A 25,560-nucleotide genomic window follows, 5' to 3' on the forward strand; every position below is an offset into this window, starting at 1 on the left:
ACCGTCCAAGGGTCTCTTACCCTATTACCTTACCTTATTACCAGAAGCACATCCAGATCGATGACCAAAGGATCATAACTCTGAGATACCAATGAGATTGTTAAAGAAAAGGAGCAATTATAATTTTCTGGCCGATGCTTTGAGAAATAGTGCCATCCCATTCAGATGGGAACTTCCTGAAGGCATTTCATTTACGTACAAAGGGAAGAAACAAAGGTTTTGAGACCTTTCAGAAGCAGAGCAGATAAGTTCAGAGGAAATACAGGAAAGAGCTGGGGGGGGGGACTATCACATGGGCAGAACTATCCAGAAGAAACTATCTAGAACTATCCAGAAGAAAGGGAGCAGGAAGAGCAAGGACAGAAGGAACAAGACTCTTAAACATAGAAAACAGATTAAATTCAAATAAAAAATTAAGGTGGATTTTTAAAAATTGAGCTGGGATGTATATGGACTAAATAAAGTTACGAGAAACGAAACAAGACGTGTCACTGAAACAAAATTTGGATGCAAGATGTTTGCAGAAAACACATTTCGAAACAACATAGAAGAGTATTGATAAACAAAAGGTTGCAACTATGAAGTAGGGAAGGGAAGGGAAGCAAAGAAGCGAGAGGGGTGTGCCAAATTTTGGACTTGCACCACTGAAAGTTGAGACCAAAGTCTGCCCCTGCCACAGGTTTCCTACCCAGATTGTTCTTAACTATTGGTTGACTATTTGATTAGCTATTGCTGTGCACACCCTGGTCTCCAAGTGGTGAGAGGCTCCAGGGGTTCCAGCTTTCCTTGGAACAAAGGTTACTGGAGACTATGGTGTCTTTAGGATACAATGGTACCTTGGCTCTCAAACTTAATCCGTTCCGGAAGTACGTTCCAAAACCAAAGCGTTCCAAAACCAAGGTGCAGTTTCCCATAAAAAGTAATGCAAAATGGATTAATCCGTTCCAGACTTTTAAAAACAACCCCTTTTAAAAACGTGAATTTTACTATCTAACGAGACCATTGATCCATAAAATGAAAGCAGTAAACAATGTACTGCAGTCACACAATCCATCAATCAGTAGGTGAATTGGGTTCCACAGAGTCACAAAAAGAAAACAAAAAGAGCTGCAAAAACAAAAATGCAAAATACAGTGGTACCTCGGGTTACAAACGCTTCAGGTTACAGACTCCGCTAACCCAGAAATAGTACCTCGGGTTAAGAACTTTACCTCAGGATGAGAACAGAAATCGCACACCAGTGGCGCGGCAGCAGCGGGAGGCCCCATTAGCTAAAGCGTTACCTCAGGTTAAGAACAGTTTCAGGTTAAGAACGGACCTCCGGAATGAATTAAGTTCTTAACCAGAGCTGCCACTGTAAATAGCAAAGACAGACCTCAGTGTAACACTCAAAACAGAAGGATGGCACTCAAATCAGAAGCGTAACACTCAAAACGGAGAGCATTCGGCTTCCAAAAAAAGTTCGCAAACCGGAACACTTACTTCTGGGTTTGCAGTGCTTGGGTTCCAAGTTGTTTGAGTACCAAGGCATTTGAGAGCCAAGGTACCACTGTATTTGGTTTTATTTTCGCAGGTTGGACTGGTGAGAACCAGCAGCACCATCCCCATGCAGTTTATGGGGGGTGATGGATCAGCAAGTAAGAACAAATCCAGAGGAAGGAGGCACGGTAGCCCCAAAGGTATGCATTATTAGCCAGTTTCTTTCCAGGACTCAGCAAGGGGGCGGGGGGACAGGAGCCCGCCTGCCTCCATGCCATTCTAATTGGCAAGTAAAGCTGATGTTCCCTGCAGGTCCTGGCAGCTGTGCCCAGGCCAAACACTTAAGATGCTCTCCGCAGGAATGCACAGCCCTAGCTCCACTGCCAAGGGGTTCATTTGTATGTACATCAGGTACAGTGTGTTCTGGGCTTGGCTTCCCCACCTCTGCTGTTTATATGCTGATCTATACACACAATACAGAGGTGAAGGAAGGTGATCTGAGAAGCAGCCACCGCCCTGGAGGGACAGGCTGTTCTGAGACCATCAATCCTTACAGCGTTCGCTGTTTCTGAGATGAGATCCAGGTCCAGCTGCAACTGTCTCTACCCCCTTCACTGATCATGTCTTTCTTTAAAGAAAGGTTTCCCAAACTTGGGTCTCCAGCTGTCTTTGGACTACAACTAATAATAATAATAATAATAATAATAATAATAATAATAATAATTTATTATTTATACCCCGCCCATCTGGCTGGGCCTCCCCAGCCACTCTGGGCGGCTTCCATAAAAACCAAAAAATACAGTACTCCCATCATCCCTAGCTAGCAGGACCAGCGGTCAAGGATGATGGAAACTGTAGTCCAAACTTAGCTGGATAACCAAGTTTGGGAAACACTTCTTTAAGGCAGGGGTGCAGGGAACCTTTTATCTGTCCGGGGCCACGTTCCTGCAAAGGGCAAAGCCCCAGGAGCCCATACACAGGTGGTGGGTGTGGCCAGGACCCAAAAGTGGGTGGGGCAACAGAGGAGATGCTTGCCTTGGTGTGAAGGGTTCTATTCAAGCCATGTAACATTGGGAGCTTGCTGCACACCTCTCTCCCCACCTGGGCAATTAAGAGGTGTTTTATCACAGTTCAAAGAACACATTTCAGCCAGGCAGAAGCACTCGAGGAGAAGGGGGAGCACAACCAGTGAGGGGTGCAGCACAGGAAGGGGTATACCCTGGAGAGAGCCCTGAGGGATGTAGAAATAGACTGTGTGTGTGCATTTGGCCCATGGGCTTGAAGTTCCTGCCACTGTTTTTAAAGCACTTTGCAAGGCTCTACACACACTTACAGGAATCAGAAATAAAAGCTTCTCCACATCCCCAGCTCTTTACTGTATATTCGCCCCCTTTTTCATATATAACTTTGTGTCTTCCTGTAAAACTGGCCTTAAAAGCTTCTTTGACTTTGGTGCAATTTATCCCAGCATCCTCATGATAACAGCCTGAAAGCCCCTGGGAGTGCATCCCAGCTGTCCTTTGGAAAGGCTGGAGTTCCCTCTCCAAAGATGAAGAATGAGAGAGCAAGAGAGCGCTCCGATACCGGGGAGGAAAGTCTGATACCAGCAACCCCTTTCCCCTCTGCTATCCGTGGTCCTGGCCCATCTTTGGTAAGGCCAAAACAGGTGAGCAGACAACTGGTCAAGAACTTGGAGAAGAAGAGATTGCATCTCAGCCACCTGACATGGCCCTGAGCTGGGCCAAGATTGAGGTCAGCTATGGTTTAAATACCTCTCTTTGATTTCCCCCCATATTGTTCTCAATGAGAGGGGAGATCCATTTGTGATTTCCCCCACCAAAGCCTGGAAATAGACAGAATGATGGAAGTGTTTTTCTCTCTCATTACCTCCACCCCCCTGGCGAGAGCCCAGCAGGCTGTGATCTCAAGGTGGTTCACAAGATAAAAATACTGGATAGAAAAATACAGGATGAAGAGCGCGGTATAAAAATAAAATAACAGTCAACTCCCAGAGGTTCCCTGTGGCTGGCAGTACCACCAGAGGTTACTTTTTCCAGACCTACCGATCCCCAGAGGTGGATCTGTATGTTGGTACTTGGTAGGTCATCCATAAGCTGCGCTCAGCTTTTTCCTGGTCTGGCCTTTCTGCAGCCTATCATTTCACCAGAGTGTTTACAGAAGCAACAAAATCAACCAAGGGACACAAATTGCAGCCTTATCTGGTTGAATTACAATGTTACATCTACCCGTACTTCAAAAAGATCTTCCCCTTTGCCTGTGCTGGGCCCAGGGGTAACCTGTGAAATGCAGTCCAGTCCAGAATCCAAAGGTTCCGCTAGGAGTCAGTCCGACAGGGCCAAGGCAGACACGAGGCAGGAAAGCAGGCAAGGACAGGGGCAGGATTTAGCATACAGCAATGTTGCTCCCACAACCTTGGCGGGGTCCGACAGCCTTTTATCTTTGTTAGGGTATCGGCCAGTCCTGATCCCCCAGTAATTCACCTCCCTGTTTCGCCCGAAGGCGAGCACTCCTCCTGTGAGTACTCAGGTCTCTCCTTCTCTCAGACCTTAGTCTCTGCAGCTCAGGAGACATCAGTGGGTTACTAGACCCAGGGGCCACCTCAGCCTCCCCTGACCAAACTGGTAGTGGAACAGCTGTAAACGATGTAAATGGCCCAGCTGAAGGCAACGAGGTAATCCCCGCATCTGGACCAGGGCAGGCTCAGGCCCCTGACTCGGCCCAGCTGGTGTTTGTTGCAGGGGAACCTGTGCAGACTGGGACTCTTCCAGATCAGGCCCCAGACTTGGTTCAGGGGATGCCTGAGGCAAAGGATCCGGTGTAGAGAGAGTCTCCTCTGGTTCCGAGTCCGAGTGTGAGTCCCAGGCCATCACAGTGCCAATGAGTACACTCATTGGCCTGGTAGGATCCCCCCTTCCTCCCAGTCCACATCTGTGTCTCTGTGTTTGAGAGAGCCGCCAACATCCAAACTAGCAAGGCAGCCTCAAGCTGCTACAGGTGAATGCATTTGTCTACTGACTTTTGTTGCAAAGCAGCAGAGACTGCGGAGGCCATTCTGGTTCTAGTCTCATTGTTTCAGTGCTTTGTTTAGTTTTTTGATAGGATTGCCTGAGCTGCCCACTGACCCCTCACATCCCACGCAACTGGCGGCTCTGCTAAGGAAGAAACAATGGAGCTGAAAATAATAAGCATTGATGCATCAGCCTTAGCTTTGCTCAGTCCAATTGTTTACCTCTATGTTTACCTCTGACTCAGGAAAGCGGGGGAGGGGACACTGGGAATCTTATGGTCTAGAAGCCTAATTCTGTGCATGTGCTTGTTGGAGCTTTCTCCCACTGGTTTCTGAACGTTTCCAGTTTTTCCATGTCACACTTCTGTCTGTTTCTTCTTTTCTATCCAGACATACAAGTCTACCCTATATAGGCAGCAGCAGCAGATAGCTGGAAGATAATCTATATCCCATGTGTCTTACCTCATTCTCTGCTGTTGACCTGAAAGTCACCTTTTCTTCAGCAAAGGAACTTCAGAAGTTTGATTCTATTTGTTTAGGCCTGAATGGAGACAATGGTTTCCTCTCCCACATCAGGGGCTTTAGTTAACCAAGCAAAGCTTAAGAAGGCTGTTGTCATTGCTTATTACTGGTGCTGTAAATGGTTACTTAAATGGCAGGCATTTAAATTTTGCTTAGGGTTGCCACAGACTGGGTGATTCCCAGTGCCAGCCAGGTATGTGTTGATTTTATAGCTGCAAAATGCTAGCTGTGTTTATTGTCAGTAATATAGAAGGTGTGGCAGGATTAGATAATATCCAAGTGAGCTTTTTGCAAGGCTTATTCGCATTGGCTCACTGTTAAGATTTAGTTGCATTATCACAGATGACGCTTTGTGTTTCATTGCCATCTGACCTCACTGTTTTCACTTCCTTCCCTCTGCACCCAGGAGGCCTCTGTGTGTTTACAACACTTTATGCATCTGATAAAGGGGATTATAGTCCGTGAACGTGTATGACATAATAGACCACTTTGCCCTTAAGGCTTCACAACACGCCTTGTTGGTTTTGTTGCAACAGACTAATATGGATACTTCAACTTCCAGAGGAGCTTTCATGCAAAACCACCTGCTTTGATCTAGCAAATTCAGTTCTTGGAAAGCTTCATTACCTCTGTGATTGTATCAGTGCGAAGGTGACGCCGACCTGCACAAAGCCGGAATAGGAAGATCAGATTTCTGCATGAGAGGGTTTTTGGCTGTGCCTGTTTTCCCTCGTGAAGCTGGGAAAGATCGGTGCTATTTAGGGAACTGTTCCACGCTGCGTTTCAAGCCATCTGTGCTTATTCCTACGTCTCTGGTTATTTGGGGGATATTAAATGCAACAAGAATGAATGCTCTTAAGTACAGCCCCATCTGCACTATGTATTTATAGCAGAATCATACCACTTTAAACAGACATGGATTTGCCCCCCAAAGAATCTTGGTTTCTTAATGGTGCTGAGAGCTGTTAGGAGACCCCTGTTCTCCTCACAAAGCTACAATTCCCAGAGTTCCCTGGGAAGAGGGATTGGCTGTTTAAACCACTCTGGAAACTGTAGATCTGTGAAGGGAATGGGGGTCTCCTAACAAATCTCACCACCCTTAACAAACTACAGTTCCCAGGATTCTTTGGTGTCTGTCCCACTGTGTAATAGGGGAATTGCTGCAGCCCTTGGCAAATTTGCTCAGTGGCAAAAGATCTGTCACACAGGCATGTAGCTGGCCCTGGGGAAACAAGGGGAAAGAGGTGGAGGTGAGGGGCTGCGAAAAAGAGGGGGGAAGGGGCGCCCTGCCCCCCCCGGCTCTGTCCTGTCCACTGCTGGCATCCCCAGCCCTACAGATGACTCTTTAATGGACCTCTTCTTTAGAAAAATCTGCCTTTGGAGGCACCAGTTTTTGCAGGCCTCACCTTGTTTAACCCAAGGTCTAACTATTACCTGAGGCTACGTACTGCTCCAGCTCCGACCGCTTTTTGCAACAGGACAGGGATTGCACAATGCTCCTGCCTCCTCGAACCATCTCCAGCATCTTGCTTCAAGTCCTTTCTGGCCCAGTCTGGATCTCTGAGGGGGCGGAGCAGCCTCCCCGGAAATCGAGGAGCAACAGGACGTGTCAGGGCCCTGTTCCTACGAGGAAACTTTTGGTGATTTGCATGAGCCAAGAATGCTTGATAAGGCCACTGGAGGGTTTTGCCCTTCTACAATGCCCACGGCACAGACAGCTGCCAAGCCTCTTGACGAGGCTGTTTTAAAGACCCTCTTCCTAGGAAGCTGCCTAATACTAGGTCAGGCTATTTGGCCACCCAGGCTGGTTCTGTCCACCCTGACTGGCAGCAGCAGCTTTCCAGGGTTTCACCTGCTGTCAGATTCTTCTAACTGGAAATGTTGTGCATTGAACCTGGGAGCTTCTGCATGCAAAAAAGAGACTCTATTCCAGGCTCAGAATCTGCACTTCACATGCTGGGGCATTTGCAGGGGTTGGTATATCCTGGCAAGGCCTACTAGGGCTGATGCCCTGGCTATCCTGCCTGCTGTGACATTCTGCATGCAAAGCAGGGAGTGCAGAATCTGCAAATCCTTTACTGGTCCACCAGGAGAACCTAGATCTACCTCCTGCCCTCTCCTCCCTTAGCAATGTAGCAAGTAAAAGCAGTGCTTGGCAGATTTAGAGGTGTGACGTGTTCCCAGGGGTTCTTGCACCCACACCTTGCAGTGTGGGCTACTTTCACCACTCTAACGCACAGATTCACAAACATTAATACGTCTGGGCTCACTGCTTGAATTGTGGAGTGACAGGTACGTGGAGGTGTTAATCAAATATTACACAACCCTGCTGCCTCCAGCCTTCTAAAAACAGCAGCCAAGACTGCTGCCTGCTCTCTGCAATCTGAGCACTATCTGAGGTGTACTGCTGTAACGCTAAGCAATGTTCACTTAAAAGATGTGCCTTGGGAAACAATTGCAGTTCCTCCCAATAAAGTCGTTTCAGCTGGAAGAGGTTGATTTGGGGATCTAAACTGCATTGGATTCCTGGTGTTCAACACCGGACCACCCCCCTCAACTAATGCAGCAATTTCCCCTGATAGGCCACCAATGCCTTTGATGATTGCAGCAGCAGGCAGAAAACCAGCAGATGTAGCTTTCTCCATCACTCCCAACGCTAGGCAGAAAGTGACGCTACTCAACACGGAGAGTCTATCTAGTGAAAATGGCTGAGAAGACTGAGCTGTGAACCAGGGAGCTCCAAATTCAAATCTTACCTTTGCTGAGATAATGAATAGCTGGGATGGGGAACTTGGTGGACTACAACTCCCATCAAACCCTGCTCATTGGCCACGCTGACTAGGGCTGATGGACACTGAAGCCCAATAATTGTTGTTAGGGCAAAAGGTGGTCAGAAGACCTACCAGCAAAAGAGAAAGGAGTACGTCAGGCAGCTGTGAACACCTGTGTGGCAGGCGGAAATCCAACAGATGCAGCTGTCTCCGTCATTATTCAAAACAGCATACTTGTGGGGAAGTGGAGGAAGAGCTGCAGCCCTGCAGGTGGAGTTGGGACACTAAACCACCTCAAGCCAGCGTTGCCCACTGGCCAGGGGTGATGTCCTAGCTAGCAGGCCACAGGTTCCTCACCCCTGCGAGATACACAGACGCTGCTATGAAAGGCACGGTTGTCTCAAGCCAGAGGAGGACCCCTATTTGAGGGGGTGAGTTGTGAAGGGAAACCGAGCGGCCCTGCCTCGTTTCCTACAAGGGAAAGGAAGGATCGAGGCGCCTCTCCGAGCTGGCAGGAGGCTGGAAGCTCCGGGTTGTCTGTTCCCTTGCAGAGGAAAGGCGAGGGGGCCAAGGCGGCCCTTCCCTTCCCCGCGGCAGCCAAACCTGTTCCTCCTCCTCCTCCTCCTCCTCACCTGCCTTGGGTGTGGTCTGCGCTCAGGTCTGTTTAGTCAGGGAAAGGAGGGCCCCTCCCCGCCTCGGCTTTTTCCGGGTCGGGTTGGCTCGCCTGCAGTTGGCCTTTCTGCAGACGGGGTGAGTAGAGGGGCCCTTTGGAAAGAAGGGGGGGGAGCAGGATCGGGACCCGGCCTCCTGGCGGAGGGGAAGGTTTCGTTGCCCACGGTGGGGCTCTCTTGCAACCCCCGGCTTGGGCGCGGCTGCCCCAGGCTTGCACTTTGCTCTCTTTTTCTCCAAGGTAGAGAAAAAGAGCATCGTGCGCTCCTTGCGTGTGCGCGCGGCTGTTTCTGAGCAGAGCTGGCAAGCTGAAAGTTCTCCCCTGAAATTAGGGCCGCCTGGGAATTGTTCGGCGAAAAGAGCAGTTCATCTGACCAGGTCCTGGCAGCTCTGTAAGACCCGAATAAGCGTGTTCTTTGTATCTCTCTCTCTCTGCAAAAAAAGAAAAAAGCAAGCAAGCGGGGAGCGGTTCTCCTAGAGCTGCTTTAACTCACGAAGCAAAACAAAAACATCAATCATGATGCGCATTAAAAGTATGGTAGCTTTCTGTGCTTCATCATAGTTTCCCTTTTCTAGAGACCAGCTGCTCCATGCTGGCCCTTATTTCAGATGGGCTTATACAAAAATAGTGTATTTAGGCCTACATGGTATCTCTAAGGGGGTAAAACCCCAGCATTGCCCTGGATTTTGGATGAGCACAATTCTATCCCTTTATGGGAGGCTGAGGGACTGGTTCCAGTCCGTGCCACCCCTAGCCGCCTTGTGGGTAATGTGTTGCCTTTGTTGTGCAGACATTTTATTTTATTTTATTTGCCCGATCCATTTGACATAGGTTGGCACATGTGTGGCTGCTCCTTAGTTATGGTAGGAAAGGGGCATAATTTTGGAGCGGCCGCTGTGAGCAAAGCTGGGATGTGTCCTTCCCATTGGAACTGATTTTGATCTGGAAGCAACAACTGGTGTGGTTTTGAATCACTTGTGTGGGATCCAAGCCTCTTCCTAGAGGGAAGCAGTTCCGTGTGGAAGCTGTTATAAATGTGGGGACAAAAAGAGGCAGAAGTAATGAGCAGCTTGAACTTCAGAGCTGAAGTGAAGACCCCACTGGGCTGCCAGGGCAATGGCATGGAAGGGGGGTTTCTCCATCTCTACATCTCAGTGGTGCAAATAGACCCCCTCTATGCCTGTTGTTGGCTGCCACTTAAAATGGCTGCATTCTACTTGATGCTGGAAATGTTAGTCAGGCTGGACTCCTTGACTGCAACAGGTTGCTTGGGAAATGTGCCTCCGTTCTCAGATGGTGGGCCATTGTGATGTGCTCCTCTTTGGAATGTGGCTGCCTGTGTGTCAGAAAGCACCTATTGGTTAGTGTCTGTGACCTCACTGACAATGAGAAGCCTGCTGGGGACTTTAGACTCAGCTGGCAAAGACGGATTCAGAAAGGAGCTGGAATTGAAAGGCAAACTGTCCCCTTCTTCTTCTCACATGGAATATGCATCTGCAGTTCAGATTTGAACCAGTCCTGAAAATTAATTATATACAGCTCCACAAAACAACTCCAGAATACCGTGAGTGACAAAAAAAATCCATGTTTTCATAGAAACACAAGGGCTTTGCCTTATAGATATGCACAGGTATACACACACACACACACACAGAGTGTGTGTGTCTGGCAGAGGATCTTCAGACTTTGCTTTGAGACTTTGGTCCCATTTACACAGTACTTCAGTGTGTTTTGTGAGTCCCCAATTCATGCAAGATTCCTGCACTGCACGTACACCAGTTGAATCTAATTCCTTTGTCGCAATGCAAATAATTGCTTCACTGCTGCTGATAGCTGAAAGAGCAAGACTAGTCAGTTCCCCAGGAGCTGGGGGGTAGGTTTCAGGAACTAATGGTAGCAATTATATAGCTGCCACTCTAGGTGCAGCCATGCAGTCTCTAGACAGGCACTGTTTCTTGCAGGTAATGGCAGCAGTGTTTCTCAGAGGGTAGCAGGGACAAGACTTCTCAGTTTAGGTCTCAAAATAACCCTTCACTAGGCATGCTTGCAGGACTAGTCACCTTCTGCCTGGATATGTTAGCAAAGAAAATGTGCTTGCATGCCCATTCTTGAAATACTCAAGCATTCCATATGCAAAATGGAATTATGCAAAACCGTGAATTGCAAAATTAGGAAGGAACTTCCTTTTGACATTTAAACAGCCATTTAAATTACTGAAGAGGCTTAATCCCTAAGCTACAGTAAGGTAACACTTTTATCAACCCTCCCCCCAAATGTCACAAAGTTGTGTGCAAGCTTTTGAGACTTGCGGGCTCATTGTTAAAACAAAACAAGGCTGGGGATAGCAACAGAGCATGATAAGTTAAGGACTGCAACCCTCACTGGCTTCACCCATTGGAGAGAGGGTGATGGGAGTTGTAGTTCAGCAACATCTGGAGGGCCACAGGGTCCCCATCCCTGATTTGAGGCCCGCAGTTTGCAGCGATTTAAGCATCCCTGTGTTTTATAGGTTTTCTAGACTTTGACATTGTTGGTTTGTATTGCTTTCGTTTTGGCTGTCACTGCTTTTTGTGGTCCTTAGGAGAATGGATGCTTTTGGAAATAGGGTTTCTGGAATAAGGGGCAATCACTCATTTCTGTGGTCTGAAACAACGGATGGTCTCTTGAAATAGAAAGGTGCCTGTAGATTCACTGGTGTTGTTGAAGAGCTGTTCCTAATTCTGCTTATTATTTTTAAAGGCATCATCTTTGGGATGACGGGTTCTGCCCAGGATGGGGAATTGGGGTGTTTTCATGCACGCTGTTGACTCGCATTTTGAAGACGGGGTTTGGGGTTTTCTGCTTCAGAGCTCTGTGTGTCTCGCGACATGCTTTTGGTCTTTCATTCAGTCCTGGTGCAACTTCATTTCAAATACAGTGGTACCTCAGGTTAAGTACTTAATTCTTTCCGGAGGTCCGTACTTAACCTGAAACTGTTCTTAACCTGAAGCACCACTTTAGCTAATGGGGCCTCCTGCTGCTGCGCTGCCGGAGGCTGATTTCTGTTCTCATCCTGAAGCAAAGTTCTTAACTTGAAGCACTATTCTGGGTTAGCGGAGTCTGTAACCTGAAGCGTCTGTAACCTGAAGTACCACTGTAAAGACTGTTGCACCTTCAGAGGCAATAAGAACTGCTTCTGTGGTTGATGCAGCAGTTCTCTGTGTGCAGCTAGTTGTTATCTTGGCCCCTGTAAAGCGGAGACCTTTTTACATCCCCAAGCTTTTAAAATCTTTTGTAAGCTTTAAGCAGTTTTGCACTCTGTTACTGTTTTTTATGGTGTGTTTATTTACTTTTATTATTGGATTTTAAGTTACCACTTCTTGCAAACTGCAAACTTTGTTGTAGGGCGGCCTATGTAAATACTATAAATGTAGCTCAGGGCCAGAACACATCCCTTGCATGAGAAAGGTCCCAGGTTCAATCCTTGGAATCTCTTTTTGCAGGACTGCAAAAGACTTTTATGAACTCTGGAGCGCTGTTGTCAGTCATTGTCGACCAGCCTTTCCTAAGCAGCTGCAACCTTGTGTTCTCTGGATGTTGTTGGACTACAGCTCCCATGAGCTCCAGCCAGCATGGCTTAATGGATGATGGGAGTTGTAGTCCAAAACGTTGGAGGGCACCAGGATGAGGAATGCTGGTTTTAAATTACCCAAACTGCACCAACGCTCATTAATTTGTCTCATCCCTTTTAAAAGTATTCTACTGACCATTGCAATGTTCTGTGGCAGTGAATTCTGTTGCAGTACTAACAATGAACTTTTTGGCAAACCCCACACCTTTTAAAACCATGCTTCTGATTGAATCCTGAGCCTTTAAAAAATGTGCTTAATTTTGGGGCTAGAAGTCCCATAATGAGCCCTGGCTCTGAACGGAGCAGATTCCTTGAACTTGCCGAAACTTGTTTGCTTTTCATAATGCTGTCATAATGAGTTAGTGACTGGAGATTTCCAAGGAAGACATTGTTCTGTAACTTGCCAATCAGATTATTGCCTTGGCACCCAATGAATTTGGACGCAGGAGGTGCAGCTACATCCAGCATTCCTTGCAATATTGCTCTCCGTCCTGAGCTGTCCATTAATAAACCATTTGTTTCTGAGATTTGTTTCCTGCATCACATTTGTGACGGCTCTAATCTGTTTCCCACTGGCACAAGGTAGGTACCGAGTAGTTAGTGCTTATATGTTCTAAGGCAGGGGTAGTCAACCTAGTGCTCTCCAATTTCTGCTGGACTGAACTCCCATCAGTCCCAGCCAACATGGCCAGGGCTAATGGGACTCGTAGTTCAACAGTATCTGGAGGGCAGTGCGTTGGTTACCGCTGTTCAGTGGCTTCTGAATCTGTAGAATTTATGTGAAAGGCCATTAACTACTCTTTGTAGCCATTCCACAATAAGCACATAGCTCCTTCTGCCTCTGTGGTCTGGGTAAAGTGTTTTCCCAGTCCAGCTCCAACATTCTCCCCAGAGTTGCTTTTCAACTCAGTTTCTCAGGTTCCTGGGAGCTTTCTTGGGCCATATTGATGCATGGATCTCTTCAGGTGCACTTATCTTCAACATTTGACCCTTCCTCAGTGAAGCTACTCTTCAGGAGGCACCAGCTGGGGGACTCCCAAGGGAGGTCCCTGAGGAAGGAGGCTCAGAGCCCAGGGATTGGTGGTAGGACACTGAGGAGAGGTCAGAGGAGGATGATGGGGAGGAGGTGCTGGATGCTGAAGGGACAACAAGTTTTAGCGAGCAGGAGGAACCTGTGACAGGGAGCAGGCTGAAGCAGATGAGAATCCCTGGAGTCTCCATCTCCTGCTGTGATAAGCTCCTCCACCCACTGGTCTCCAAGAAATAATAAGCAGGATAATGAGGACACTGGAAGAGAGAAATGAGGTGTGCAGACACAGTTTGAGACTGCTTGGGAAACTCCTCCAGGAGCCTTGGAAGGGACGGAAGACAGGGACCTTCAAACTCCTTTATAGAAGCAAGACCTACTGGGAAGTGTTGCCGAGTTCTGTGCCATTTCTTGAATCAAGAGTTAACTTCACTGCCAACAGAGAGCCTTGCGCCTTTTGTGCTGACTGCATCTGACTCCAGCCCTGACCCTGCTGGGAGTAGCTTGTACCTCTTGATGGAGTAGATTCAGGGTCTCCAGCTGTTTTTGGACTACAGTTCCCATCATCCCTGACCACTGGTCCTGGTTGCTAGAGATGATCAGCGTTATAGTCCAAAATCAGTTGGAGACCGAAGTTTGGGAAACTCTGGAGTAGAGGAGTGTGGGCGGGGGGAGCAGCAGGCCAGAGGTCTTCCAGACCTCTCTATTCAGCCCTTGATCTCCCCAGCCCATGTTCCTTTGGACCACCCCCCTCACTGTCATTATGCCCCTTACAGCAGAGACAGGTCTAGCGGAGTGCAACCAATTTGGTTGCACCAGGCACAGGAATTCTAGGGTGCTGCAACTATGATGTCCAATGGAAGTTGAGAGATGGAGGGGCTGCTGGCTTTTGTTGTCACACAGGGCTCCACTGAAATTTGAGATGCTAAGGTCTGCCACAGCTTATGGGGAAACTCTTTTCTCATTCCCATTACAGTGGTACCTCAGGTTAAGTACTTCATTCGTTCCGGAGGTCCGTTCTTAACCTGAAACTGTTCTTAACCTGAAGCACCACTTTAGCTAATGGGGCCTCCTGCTGCCGCTGCACCGCTGGAGCACAATTTCTGTTCTCATCCTGAAGCAAAGTTCTTAACCTGAAGCACTATTTCTGGATTAGCAGAATCTGTAACCCGAAGCATATGTAACCTGAGGTACCACTGTATTTATAAATGCAAGTTTAGATATTTGTGCTTGGTGACACTTTTCTGCTGCCATCCATTCCCTTAGAATCTTTTAAAGACACTTCGTAGCCTAGATGTGAGATTGAAACCAACACTGGAGTCAGAATGACTAAGGTGATTTATCAGGGGGATGTTATGTACATAAGGGGACACTGGTATTTATTTTGGTGGTCTTCAGCGTGCTTGGCGACAGTTTCCAAAGGGCTCGAGAGATGCTGTTACTCACCCAGCTTCCAGGTGGCTTTTTGCCTTCGGTTCCCTAAACATTCACTCCAGCCAAAGTTACTCACAACCCTGTTCTGCTACTGGGGATTAGGGCGGGGCAATATATCAATATATTGCCCAAAACCAGTTTGAAGTTCACATCGTGATATTTGTTTTGGAATTTTTGACCTGGCAATATATCACTATTCATGGGGGTTGTTTGTGTGTGCTATGCAAAAATCATGATGTGGGAAAAGCCACGAAGCCAGCCAATGTCTCTGCAAAGCACCATCCTTATTTCGGTATCATGATATAGTCATCATGGAAACTCCTGCAGCCAATCGGAAGCTGCAGAAGCCCCTTCGGATGTTCGGCTCCCAAAAGAATGTTTGAAATCCGGAACGCTCACTTCCGGTTTTTGATCGTTTGGGAGCCAGAACGTTCGACTTCTAAGGTGTTCAGGAGCCGAGGTATGACTGTATTGCGATGTTTAGCTGATGATATATCATGATGTTGAAAACCAGATATTGCCCAGCCCTACTGAGGACAATCTTCCTCTGACCCCAAAGCCCTTCCGGTTGTGCTTCTGCCTACATGGACACAGTTTAGCTGTTTCTTAAAGCCCAGTTGCGTAATCTTCTGGTCAGACCTTTTCTCAAGGCTCCCTCTCAGCCTAACACAGCCACCAGCTCCCTTCTTCTGTTCTTCACCAGCAACAGCTTAATATTAAGGCCTCAGCTATCCACTTCTCCCTCAGCTTTCCCACCCCTCGTCAGCTTTAGCAGTTGGTGTTCTTTTTCCCAACTGACAGTTAACTTGCCCATTGTTCACTGACTAGAACCTCCAGCCAATCAGAGCCTGTTATTTCTCAGACCAACCAGAATGAGTTTACCTGATCCAGGTGACTCACTGTCTCTCTCCCTCCTAATAGAAGCTGTTGCCAGAGAGGTACTACTAACAGTAACATAGCAGCCCAAGGCCTCAAACATTTGGTACTTGCACTCTGACATCAACAAGTAGAGGCAGCACCTTTTTGACTTCTGCAAAACGCTGGATTTGGGCTTTGCTGAAAGCGTTTGCTATGAAGAGGCTGGAACTAATTTTATTAGTGCTCTGTCTCGGCATAACGCAGTTGACTTCAGTTCACGGTTTCCAAAAGAATTTGTAAATATTTCTCAGTAAAGTGCCATCCCTTATGTATTTGCTTTACTCTGCTCTCCCTGCCACACGCTGTGAGTGACAGCGTAAATGCCACTAAGGACTAGCAACCATCTGATTAAGTGATTCTAATCCTGTAACCATCACCCTGTTCTCCCAACGTACACCTGCTTTTCACAGTTCTGTCTCTTTAAGACAATATCCTTCTTCCTGTCCCTAAGCTTCTGGTGCTGTAGCTTGCTTGACTGCCCTGTTGATCCATAAACAACAGAGTAACTTGTAACTGGAAAACACTTTATATTTACTTATCTCTATCTCTAGCATCGGGTTTTTTGGCCCCTCTGGGCACCCTGGAGGGCTAAAGCAATGCTAAGAATGTATGTTCGGTTTGGAATGTTCTGTCCTAATTTTGTTTTCTGATTGGCTTGGGTAACCCTGTAGAGTTCTGAATGCCACTCAAGTACAGACCGGTTTTGCTTGTTGCGCTTCACTCTCTTTCAGTTTTGTCTTGAACACGTTGTGTTGTTTTTTTAAGTAGAGATGGTTTTTAGAAGACATCTGAAGGCAGCCCTGTTTAGGGAAGCTTTTAATGTTTGACAAATTATTGTATTTAATATTTTGTTGGAAGCCTCCCAGAGTGGCTGGGGAAGCGGGGTATAAATAATAAATTATTATTATTATTTGGTGTAAAATACACTGTCCCCCCCCATCTCTTTGCGACTGGTTGGCAGCTGCTCTCTAGAGTCTTGCGCAAGAAGATTTCCCTATTACCTACTGCCTGGTCTTGAATGCAAAGCATACACTATATCGCTGAGCTAAATAAGGTTGTGTTGCTGGCCAACCCAGCAATGGAATCTGCTAAGAATTTGGGAGTGGGCACATTATCACAGAGGATAGGGCTTTTCCATCTTCACTGTCAGGGGTGTAGTGAGGATTTTGGTTGGTGGGGCAAAAAGTTGGCTGAGCTTTTTTTGGGGGGGAGGGAGATTGCCCCCTAAAGCTTCTGCTGAGGTAGGGCAGAGCCTCAGTTAATTGAGTACTTTAATGCTTTTCAATTTTTTTGTAAATCGGGGGGAGGCAATGGCCCCCTGTCCCGCCCCCTCGGCTACACTCATGGTCAGTTGTGTTCAAGTGAAGCTTTCAAGCTTTTCTTAGGCATCAGTTTTGCCATTGTTTAGGGAAGTTTTTAATGTTTGAGGTTGTATCGTGTTTTTAATATTCTGTTGGGAGCCGCCCAGAGTGGCTGGGGAAACCCAGCCAGATGGGCGGGGTATTATTATCATTAATAATAATAATAATAATAATAATAATAATAAATAAATAAATATTGTGAGAACAAGATGCCTTTGGCCTTCTTACATTCTTAAAGGTAGGGAGAGGGCTGAGAGATGTTCGCAGGAAAGCTTAATCCATTTGCCGCCTCAGCCTCTGGGAGAAGTGGGGCACGAATGGAACAAATGTTCTTGTGAATGGCATATATATATATATACAGTTCCATTCTGGTCCCAAGGGTATGGCCTGAAGACATGTGAGTACATGTACGCTGCCTTGGTTTGGGGGGGAGAAGGCAATGGGGGGGGAGGCAGGGTATAAATACTGGAAAAACTAGAAAACTAAATGAATTCTCTCCATCTTCTTTCCTCACAAAGCTCTGCTTATCCCTACACACCAATATGAAACCCACCACTATGGAGATCCTGCTGCTTCTCTTGGCTGGTAAAGTTCTCAGAATTGTCCTCTCATCTTCTGCTCACTTCCCCTCCCCAGCCCCGTGAAGCTGGCACTGAAGCCGGTGCCTGTATCTTAATGCTATTCAGGGCCAAAGAGAGCTGTGGGTGGAATGCCCTTCCGCAACCTAACCATGTTAGGCTTCTGCACTGCAAAGGGCAGCTGTGAGTAGGGAACTGAAAGCTGGGGAGCTGTAGTTATGCTATCAAATTACAATAACTCTTTTCGTTTTCTTCTGTAGCATTCCCTGTCCTGGGGGCCAATGATCCTACTGGTGAGTAGCTGTTGGTATCTCCTGTTTGTTTTTGGGGGTTTTGTATATATTACTCTAGATGTGGCACAGGGGCTCCTTAACAAGGACGGAGAACCTGTGGTGTTTCAAATGTCAGACTTCCAACAACAGTTGGCATGGCCAATGTTCAGAATGGCTCAGGAACACAATACCTCGCGGACCATTTCTCTCCATGTTATGTACTGAAGTTCTCACCCTGGGCCAGCAGGGGGATACTGTAGATAGTTATGCAAATAAGGGATCGAAAGTGACGTTCAGTGATTGGATAGTTTTAGATAATTGTTACAGTTACGTTGTAGTGGAGCTCTATATAAGCAGGCTGACTGAACCCTTCAGTTCAGTTCTGTTCTGGCCTGTGAATAAACAAGAGCTGTTTGAAGAATCGCTGTGTCGTCTGATATGTTCACCCACAACTTAACACTCCATATGAACCAACCCGGACCCTGAGATCTTTGTGTTCAAAGAACAGTCAGCAACACACCTGGGTTCTTATAAGAGGGCTGTTTTGAGGTGTGAATCCTAAGGCTAGGATGTTCTAACGTCTTTCTTCCTCTCTCTTCAGATCCAAACAGCCCCTTTTATTACGGTAAGTTTGAGTCATTCTTGGCAGCACCGTATAATCCATCCTGAATCTTCTGGCCAAGAGCAATTGTACATAAACAGATGGTGTGCTTGTTTATAGTAGGAAGGACTTGCCATGTTTCATCTGTCTTGTGTGCAAGAGTGCTAATCGTACATTGGAACACATCCACACCAGCTCCTTGAAACCCTTAGTCCTATTCTGTACTCACCCACTGCAACTCCTGATCACAACTACGAGTTCTTCTAAATATTTCCCACTGAGTAGTTCCTTAAGACGACTCCTCCATAACTCCCTGCCTAATAAAAATCACCAGAACATCCCTGATTGGTGGATATTGAGTGGGTGGGAAAGAGGTTTATAGATTAGTGGGAGAGAATGGAGTGAAGATGCAAGTATCCTAGACAAGACCAAACCTCTCCTCTTTCCTCCTGCAGACTGGTACTCGCTGCGTGTTGGCGGTTTGATCGTTGCTGGTGTACTCTGTTTTCTGGGAATTGTTATCCTGCTGAGTAAGTGAATACAGAAATTCGTGGGGTGGGAGGGAGGAAGAGTTGGTTTAGAGGCTATTGGCAATTGCTTATACAGTTTGGCTTCGCACTCCCTTAGGTGCTAAATCTGTGTCTGGGCTATACACCACTGCAGTGCAGAGATGTGTGAGCACCACCAATTATCCTTCCATGCAGAAAACTGGCACATTCTATAGAAAGCTAGGCTTAGAACATTTCTGTCATAATAGGTCTGTTCTGTGTGGAGGAGCATGCAATCCTAGGTGCCTTTACCCTGCAGTATTTTATTCATTTGCAAAAAAAAAATTACACTGCCCTTCATGCAAAACTCAAGGCAGATCACAACAGCAATGAATTATTATTTAATTATTATTCATTGAGGAGGAGTTCTGGGTGGCAGCATGAAGCGCTTTAGCTGCAGACACCCGATTGATTGATTGATTGATGTTCATTCACATATATTTTCAGTGCTGCTGTTCAGACAGAATGGTTTCCACTGTCATTCTGCACCCATAGTAACAGCAACAGTAAAATCATTTTAGAAAATGAAATACGTATGCTGCTTCAATTTGGGCTCGGCTTTAGAGAGAACCTTATCACTCACTGTCCAAGTACCCCTGCCGCTGCAGCATGATTTTTTTTTACAGATAATACCCAACTAAGTTAAAATCTGAGTAGACCCATTGAAATGAATGTACCCAAGTTAACCGTGTCCTTTAATTTCAGTGTGTCAGCTATGAGCATGACTAACAATGGATACAACTCAATACGTCTATTATTTTTGTATTTACTTACTGAGAATGGCTTGGGTCCAATATTCGCTGCCTGCTATCACAAGGGCGAGTTCCAACATTGAGCAACAGAGGGATCCAGTGCCATGGATTGTGCAATCTATAGTGCAATGATGTTACCAGCAACCTGCTGTTGCATTTTCTTGTGCAGCATACCGTAGTTTTTGCTCTATAGGACTCACTTTTTCCCCTCCAAAAATTAAGGGGAAATGTGTGTGCATCCTATGGAGCGAATGCAGGCTCCTTGGCTTCAGCGATAGCAACGCGAAGCCTCTGAAACACAGAGGGAGCGCTCCCTCCGCTCTCCGGAGGCTTCGCGTTGCTTTCGCTGAAGCCTGAAGGGGCTCCATTTCTCCTGCCGCTTCGCTGAAGGGGCGCTGAGCAGAGAGGGGGAGAATTTTTTTTTTCTTGTTCTCCCCCTCTAAAACAAGGTGCGTCTTATGGTCGGGTGCGTCCTATAGAGCGAAAAGTACAGTAGTTGCTCTGGCATAAAGCATTTCTGTAGTGGAACAAGTACTGTGTACCTTTTAAGTGACTTTAACTGAGCACTACACTGGATACAACCCATCATCCTCTGGCAGAGTGATTTTTGCTCTTCAAACAGAGCAGCAAATAGTTACTTAATTTATTATTGTTGTATTTTTTACTACCAGGAGAAGCAGTTGTGGAATAACTTGATCAGCCTTGCCTACTGGCAACCTTAACTTGGAAAGGAGGGGGCACTGTTTTGGGAAGGGGAGCACAACATGTCCCACTTTGAGCCAGCTCCATCACACAGAGATACCATATATCAGATCAACCATTGGCCTCTGTAGCCTATGGCAGCTTTCTATAACTGGGAGCCCTGGTCTACAGCTCCCCCCTTCGCCCTGCTGGCTGTGGCTGATGGAAGTTGTAGTCGAAAACATCCAAAAGGCAGCCAATTGGGGAAGGCTAGCCTAGAGTCTCTGTGGCTGCAGCTCTCCAAATATCTCAGGCCGCGTTCTTCCCTGCCCACCCCTGCTCCCTGAGATGCCAGAGGGCCGAGGCAGGTCTCACTTCCCCGTGCAAACCTTATGCAAGACACCTGCATTTTGTCAGCCGCTGCTGGTGGCTAATTTGCCAAATCCTTATGCTGTTTTTCATTCTCTCTTCCCAGGTGGAAAGTGCAAATGCAAACCTAAGAGGAAAAACAGGTATGATGAAATCTCTCCCATAGGTCGTAGGGTGGCAGGAGGGAGATGGCAGGCACTGTGGGTGGCAAATTAATAGGTGGCAAATTTGAAGGGGTATGATTCTGGAGACAGTAAAATCCTGTTCCCGCAATCTTAAAACTGGAAGGAGGAATGTTGATGATGGTCTGTGGCTTCAACCTTATTAACTTGTCCTCTTCCTTTGTAGCGTCCACACCATGCAAAAGCTCCCGCTTGCAGGTAATTGCTCCTTTGGGGATGGAGAAGCGATGGGGGGGGGTCCTACTGAAAATGCCTTATTCACCCCTGCTGGGGACTGCAAAGATTAGCATTTCTTGAAGCGGATCATGGGTGGAATGCGAAGCTGCTGCAACTTCAGCCTGGAAGCCTGAGTAGCCTCCATCGCATGCACCAGGCCAATGGAGAACAGGGGTCCCAAATGAAATTTCTAAGCAGGAATAGATTTTGCAGCAGAAAAGAGAACTGTGCAAACGCTTGCAGCATCTGGGCATGAAATACCACATGGCCATTACCTCCAGAACTGTCATGCAAAGAATCCCAATCCCTGTGTTGCTGGTTTTAAAAAGTGCTGTGTCCTGCCCCTTGTTGGAATCCACCCTGCGAGAAGGGTATTGTGAGGGAGATGATGGGGTGCATTTAACTATTTTGCCCTCTGGTGGCAGCTGCGGAGTGCTTGGCTGCAGCGTTACCTGAGCAGGAGGCTTTTTTTGGCTTGCTAAAGATGCTATCAGATCTTTGGCCTGAAGCAAAACCCGAGGTACATTTGCAACGGCTGTGGAAATAATTACCCGCCCATCACCATACGGTTCCAGAGCGGGTCACAACAATGTAGAATACTACAGTGGTACCTTGGTTCTCAAACTTAATCAGTTCCAGAAATCCGTTCCAAAAGCAAAGCATTCCAAAACCAAGGCGCATAGAAAGTAATGCAAAAAGGATTAATCTGTTCCAGACTTTTAAAAGCAACCCCTAAAACAGCAATTTAACATGAATTTTCCTACCTAATGAGAACATTGATCCATAAAATGAAAGCAATAAACAATGTACTACAGTCACACAATCATTCAATCAATAAGTAGCTGAACTGGGTTCCACGCAGTTACAAAAAAAAGAGCCGCAAAACAGAAACGCAAAATAAATAGCAAAAACAGACAGACCTCAGCGTAACACTCAAATCGGAAGCATAACACTCAAAATGGAGCACTTTCAGCTGCTGAAAAAAGTTCACAAACCAGAACACTTACTTCCAGGTCTGCAGTATTTGGGTTCTAAGTTGTTTGAGTACCAAGGCATTTGAGAACCAAGGTACCACTGTACATTAAAAACACTCTGAAAAAAGTTACAGTCTGAGCTAGAGGAGATCCCAAAATATATGTATCTCGTGCCAAAGGCAAGGGTGAAGAGATGCCTTCAGCCTACAACGAAGGCTGGATAATGAAGGTGCCAGGCACTCTTCTGTGGGGAGGGAATTCCACAACTTAGGGGCTGCCCTGGAGAGTGCCTTCTCATAAGACACACACAAAATTCTAAGGGCCATGGAATGACCAAGCGGGTCCCCTCTGCTGATCTTAACACCTGAGAGGGTCTGTAGGGAAGGAGGGCGTCTTTTGGATATTTAGGGGCCTAAGTTGTTTGGGGCTTCAAACACTACAATGAGCACCGTGAATTGGGCATAGAAGTGAACTGGTAACCAGTTACAAGGGTTGTATTCACCCACCCACAGCTAAAATGAAATTTGGAGGTTCTTCCTGAGGCAAAACATTGAAGAACTTTTGAGGGAAGTGTGTTAATAACACCAGTAAAAATGGTGCATGTGTGTGTTCGTGTACACACTTTGTTCAGCACAGGTTTTTGGCAAAGGAAGGTAGACAGTTCTGAATTCTGTTTTGGCAAGAGAAGGTATCTTAAATATGCTCTCTATCTCTCTCTCCTGTAGGAGAAACCAGTGAATGCTGAGTGAAGATAATGACTGCTCCCACTAACATACCAGCCATACCTGACTCCTCTCTCAATTGATATAACACACTGGATCTTTGAATGTTTTTTTGGGCTCTCACACCTGTATTAGGTTTTGTTTTGTTGGTTTTTTAAAAAAAGAAACATATAATAAAATGCTGGTGTTTTTCCTGAAATGGATGGTCTTGGGCTCTGCGTAGATAATTCTGATTTAAGGCAGCAATGAGGGTCCTCTCTCTCTGTCTCTGGCCCTTGGGACAATTCTCAGGCTCCTCCAAGGCCACCCCCCCCGGCCTTTCCTCACATCCACCTTGTGTGCTTTTGCCTGGCTGGAATATGTCCTTGAACTTGAACAATGCCTCTTGCCAGCCTGGAGGGAGGACAAAAAGAAGTGTATGAAGTCTACTGTACAAAAAAGTTGTGTCCATGTTTATCCTTGGTCCCATGTGACATGTGATCCTTGGAAGGCTGCCCAAATGGGGATATGGTGGCCCTCAGGTTGAATTAAGGCCCAGTCACAAGGCGGCATGTCCAGAGACCAGAAGCACACCACTGAAGTTTAGCTGTTGTCACTACACCATGAGAGAGGGGAAGCCCAGTCTTCAAAAGGTGGTGCCTTTGCCTGTAGAAATTCCCACCGATTTAGTCAGCGTGTGAGGATGTTGCATGTAGGACATGAGACTGGAGGGAGGGAGGCTTGTGTCTTGCAGGAAGCATGGGCCATTTCCAGGAGAGTCATATCCCATGTTCTAAGACAGGAGTGGGGAACCTATGGGCCTTCAGCTGTTGTTGGGACTCACAATTCCTGTACAGATTCAGACCATTGGTCCAGCTAGGCTGGCAGTGTCTATGCTCTGTTAGCGGCTGTCCAGGGTTTCAGACACAGTCTTTCTCCCAGTCCTACCTAGAGATGACAGTGATTGAACCTGTGACCTTCAACATGCAAAGCAGATGCTCAGCCACAGCCCTTCCCTAAGTTGGAAGGATCACATCTGTAGGGCCTCACCCTGTTTTAGTGTCTTCCAAGCTGCACGGAGCCTGGAAGCTGAAATCATTTCTGAGTTACACAATTCACAATTTTGCAGATTTGTAGTTCATCACCCAAGGCACCATGTCTCTTAGTGGCAGCCCAATGGCACCTCTGGAATTTACTTCCTTGCGATCTCCACTAGACTTGCTGTCTGTGGACACTTTTGTTCTAAACACTTTTGTTTCTTAATTGCAAGGCATTACTTGAACAATTTTCTGCTGGCTGAATGTTTACAGCTGATGCGCTTCCAAATGTTGCTTACTGCAATGTACTCTGGCTTAATTGCTTTGAGCTGTAAGCCGCTTTGGGAGGGTTTTGTCCTAAAAGGCAAGATATAGCTATCCAGAAATGAAGTGAATAATAATAAAGCATGTTGTACAGAGCAAACTCTCCTTTATATTGCTGCCTGTATGCATGCGAGGCTACGAGAAAGATCCCAGCAGAAGGAAAAGCAATGCTAACATCACAGGATGCAGACTTCATATTTTTGTATAGTAGATCTCTGCTGCTTTCCTCTTCATTTGACAATTTATAGCTGCGTCTCTGCGGTTCTTAAATCCTTGAATACGAAGGTTTGGGAAGCAGGTGTATTCCTGCAAAGAATTAAATCCAGAGGCACTAGGAAGATGGCCTCAAATGGATCTTGCAGAAGTAAAAGAAGTGGTGCTGTCAGCAACTTTGGCATGCCTTGTGGATGGATTCTCTGTCCAGTTTGGTCAAGGTGTGTGTAGCCTTGGCTTGATGAAACTGCAGATTTGTGAAGCTGGGAATTACGTAACCGAGATTACAATTTTTATCTTTGTCGACCTTGAGGTATCAACTGCTCCTTGAACTTTAATCACAATAATAAACGCAAGCGTCTGCTGGAAATGTCTTCCTCTATCAGAATTGGTTCTAGCTTTGTACATCCTCCAGCCAACATGGCGACTTCCGGATGTTGCTGAACTGCAACTCCCATCAGCCCCAGGGAGCCTATCCATAGCCAGGAATTATGTGAGTCATAGTCCGCAGCATGGGGAGGGCCAAAGGTTTCTCATGCCTGCTGTATCCATTTAGCCACTGCCAGTGGCTAGGGATCATGATTGGACAGTGTTTTTGTGCTCACATCCTGCTGGAAACCAATGCATTTTGCTGGCCACTTTGGGAACACAATATTGGGATTAGGTGGGCCTTTGGCCTGGTCCTGCAGGGCTCTCATGTTCTTGAACTTGCAGGAAGTTTCCTGGAAAATGCAACGGTGGCAACACAGCAGTGCACTCTCTTCAGAGTAACTTCTCCCCTGCTCCCCCCATGGAGCCTAGGTAAAGGGTAAAGGGACCCCTTACCATTAGGTCCAGTCATGACTGACTCTGGGGTTGTGGTGCTCATCTCGCTTTATTGGCCGAGGGAGCCGACGTACAGCTTCCGGGTCATGTGGCCAGCATGACTAAGTCGCTTCGGGTAAACCAGAGCAGCACACCGAAAAGCCGTTTACCTTCCCGCCAGAGCGGTACCTATTTATCTGCTTGCATTTTGACGTGATTTCCATCTGCTAGGTTGGCAGGAGCAGGGACCGAGCAATGGGAGCTCACCCGCCGACCTTCTGATCAGCAAGTCCTAGGCTCTGTGGTTTAACCCACAGCGCCATCCACGTCCCTGACCCCATGGAGTCTAGCATGCAACAAACCTGGCAGCACAGTATGGTTGTGCCTGGGCACACCCTCCCCTCCTTGATATGATTATTGGCACAAACCACCTGTTGTTGCAGTTGGGAAGAAGGCGCACAGCAATCAATACTACTCATGAGCCCACG

The 25,560-nt window shown here is 46.9% G+C and overlaps 1 protein-coding gene across 1 annotated transcript; it reads left to right on the forward strand.

Annotated features, from left to right (window-relative positions):
* Positions 1 to 8,276: 8,276 nt before the first annotated feature.
* Positions 8,277 to 22,914, forward strand: LOC128418569 (FXYD domain-containing ion transport regulator 3-like). Its single transcript, XM_053398365.1, has 8 exons — positions 8,277 to 8,458; positions 17,339 to 17,405; positions 17,659 to 17,691; positions 18,272 to 18,295; positions 18,727 to 18,801; positions 20,728 to 20,764; positions 20,970 to 21,001; positions 22,719 to 22,914. The coding sequence occupies exons 2-8, from the start codon at positions 17,363 to 17,365 to the stop codon at positions 22,736 to 22,738; spliced, it is 264 nt and encodes an 87-aa protein (XP_053254340.1). The 5' UTR covers positions 8,277 to 8,458; positions 17,339 to 17,362; the 3' UTR covers positions 22,739 to 22,914.
* Positions 22,915 to 25,560: the final 2,646 nt, after the last annotated feature.

Source organism: Podarcis raffonei, chromosome 8 (assembly GCF_027172205.1).
Source record: "Podarcis raffonei isolate rPodRaf1 chromosome 8, rPodRaf1.pri, whole genome shotgun sequence".
NCBI classification, from domain to species: Eukaryota; Metazoa; Chordata; class Lepidosauria; order Squamata; family Lacertidae; genus Podarcis; species Podarcis raffonei.

Bases quoted from the DNA above. Each gene is read 5' to 3' on its own strand.
- LOC128418569 (XM_053398365.1), top strand. From the start codon at position 17,363: ATGAAACCCACCACTATGGAGATCCTGCTGCTTCTCTTGGCTG. The intron at 17,406-17,658 runs GTAAAGTTCTCA...TTTCTTCTGTAG, and splicing joins CCTGCTGCTTCTCTTGGCTG to CATTCCCTGTCCTGGGGGCC. The intron at 18,296-18,726 runs GTAAGTTTGAGT...TTCCTCCTGCAG, and splicing joins AAACAGCCCCTTTTATTACG to ACTGGTACTCGCTGCGTGTT.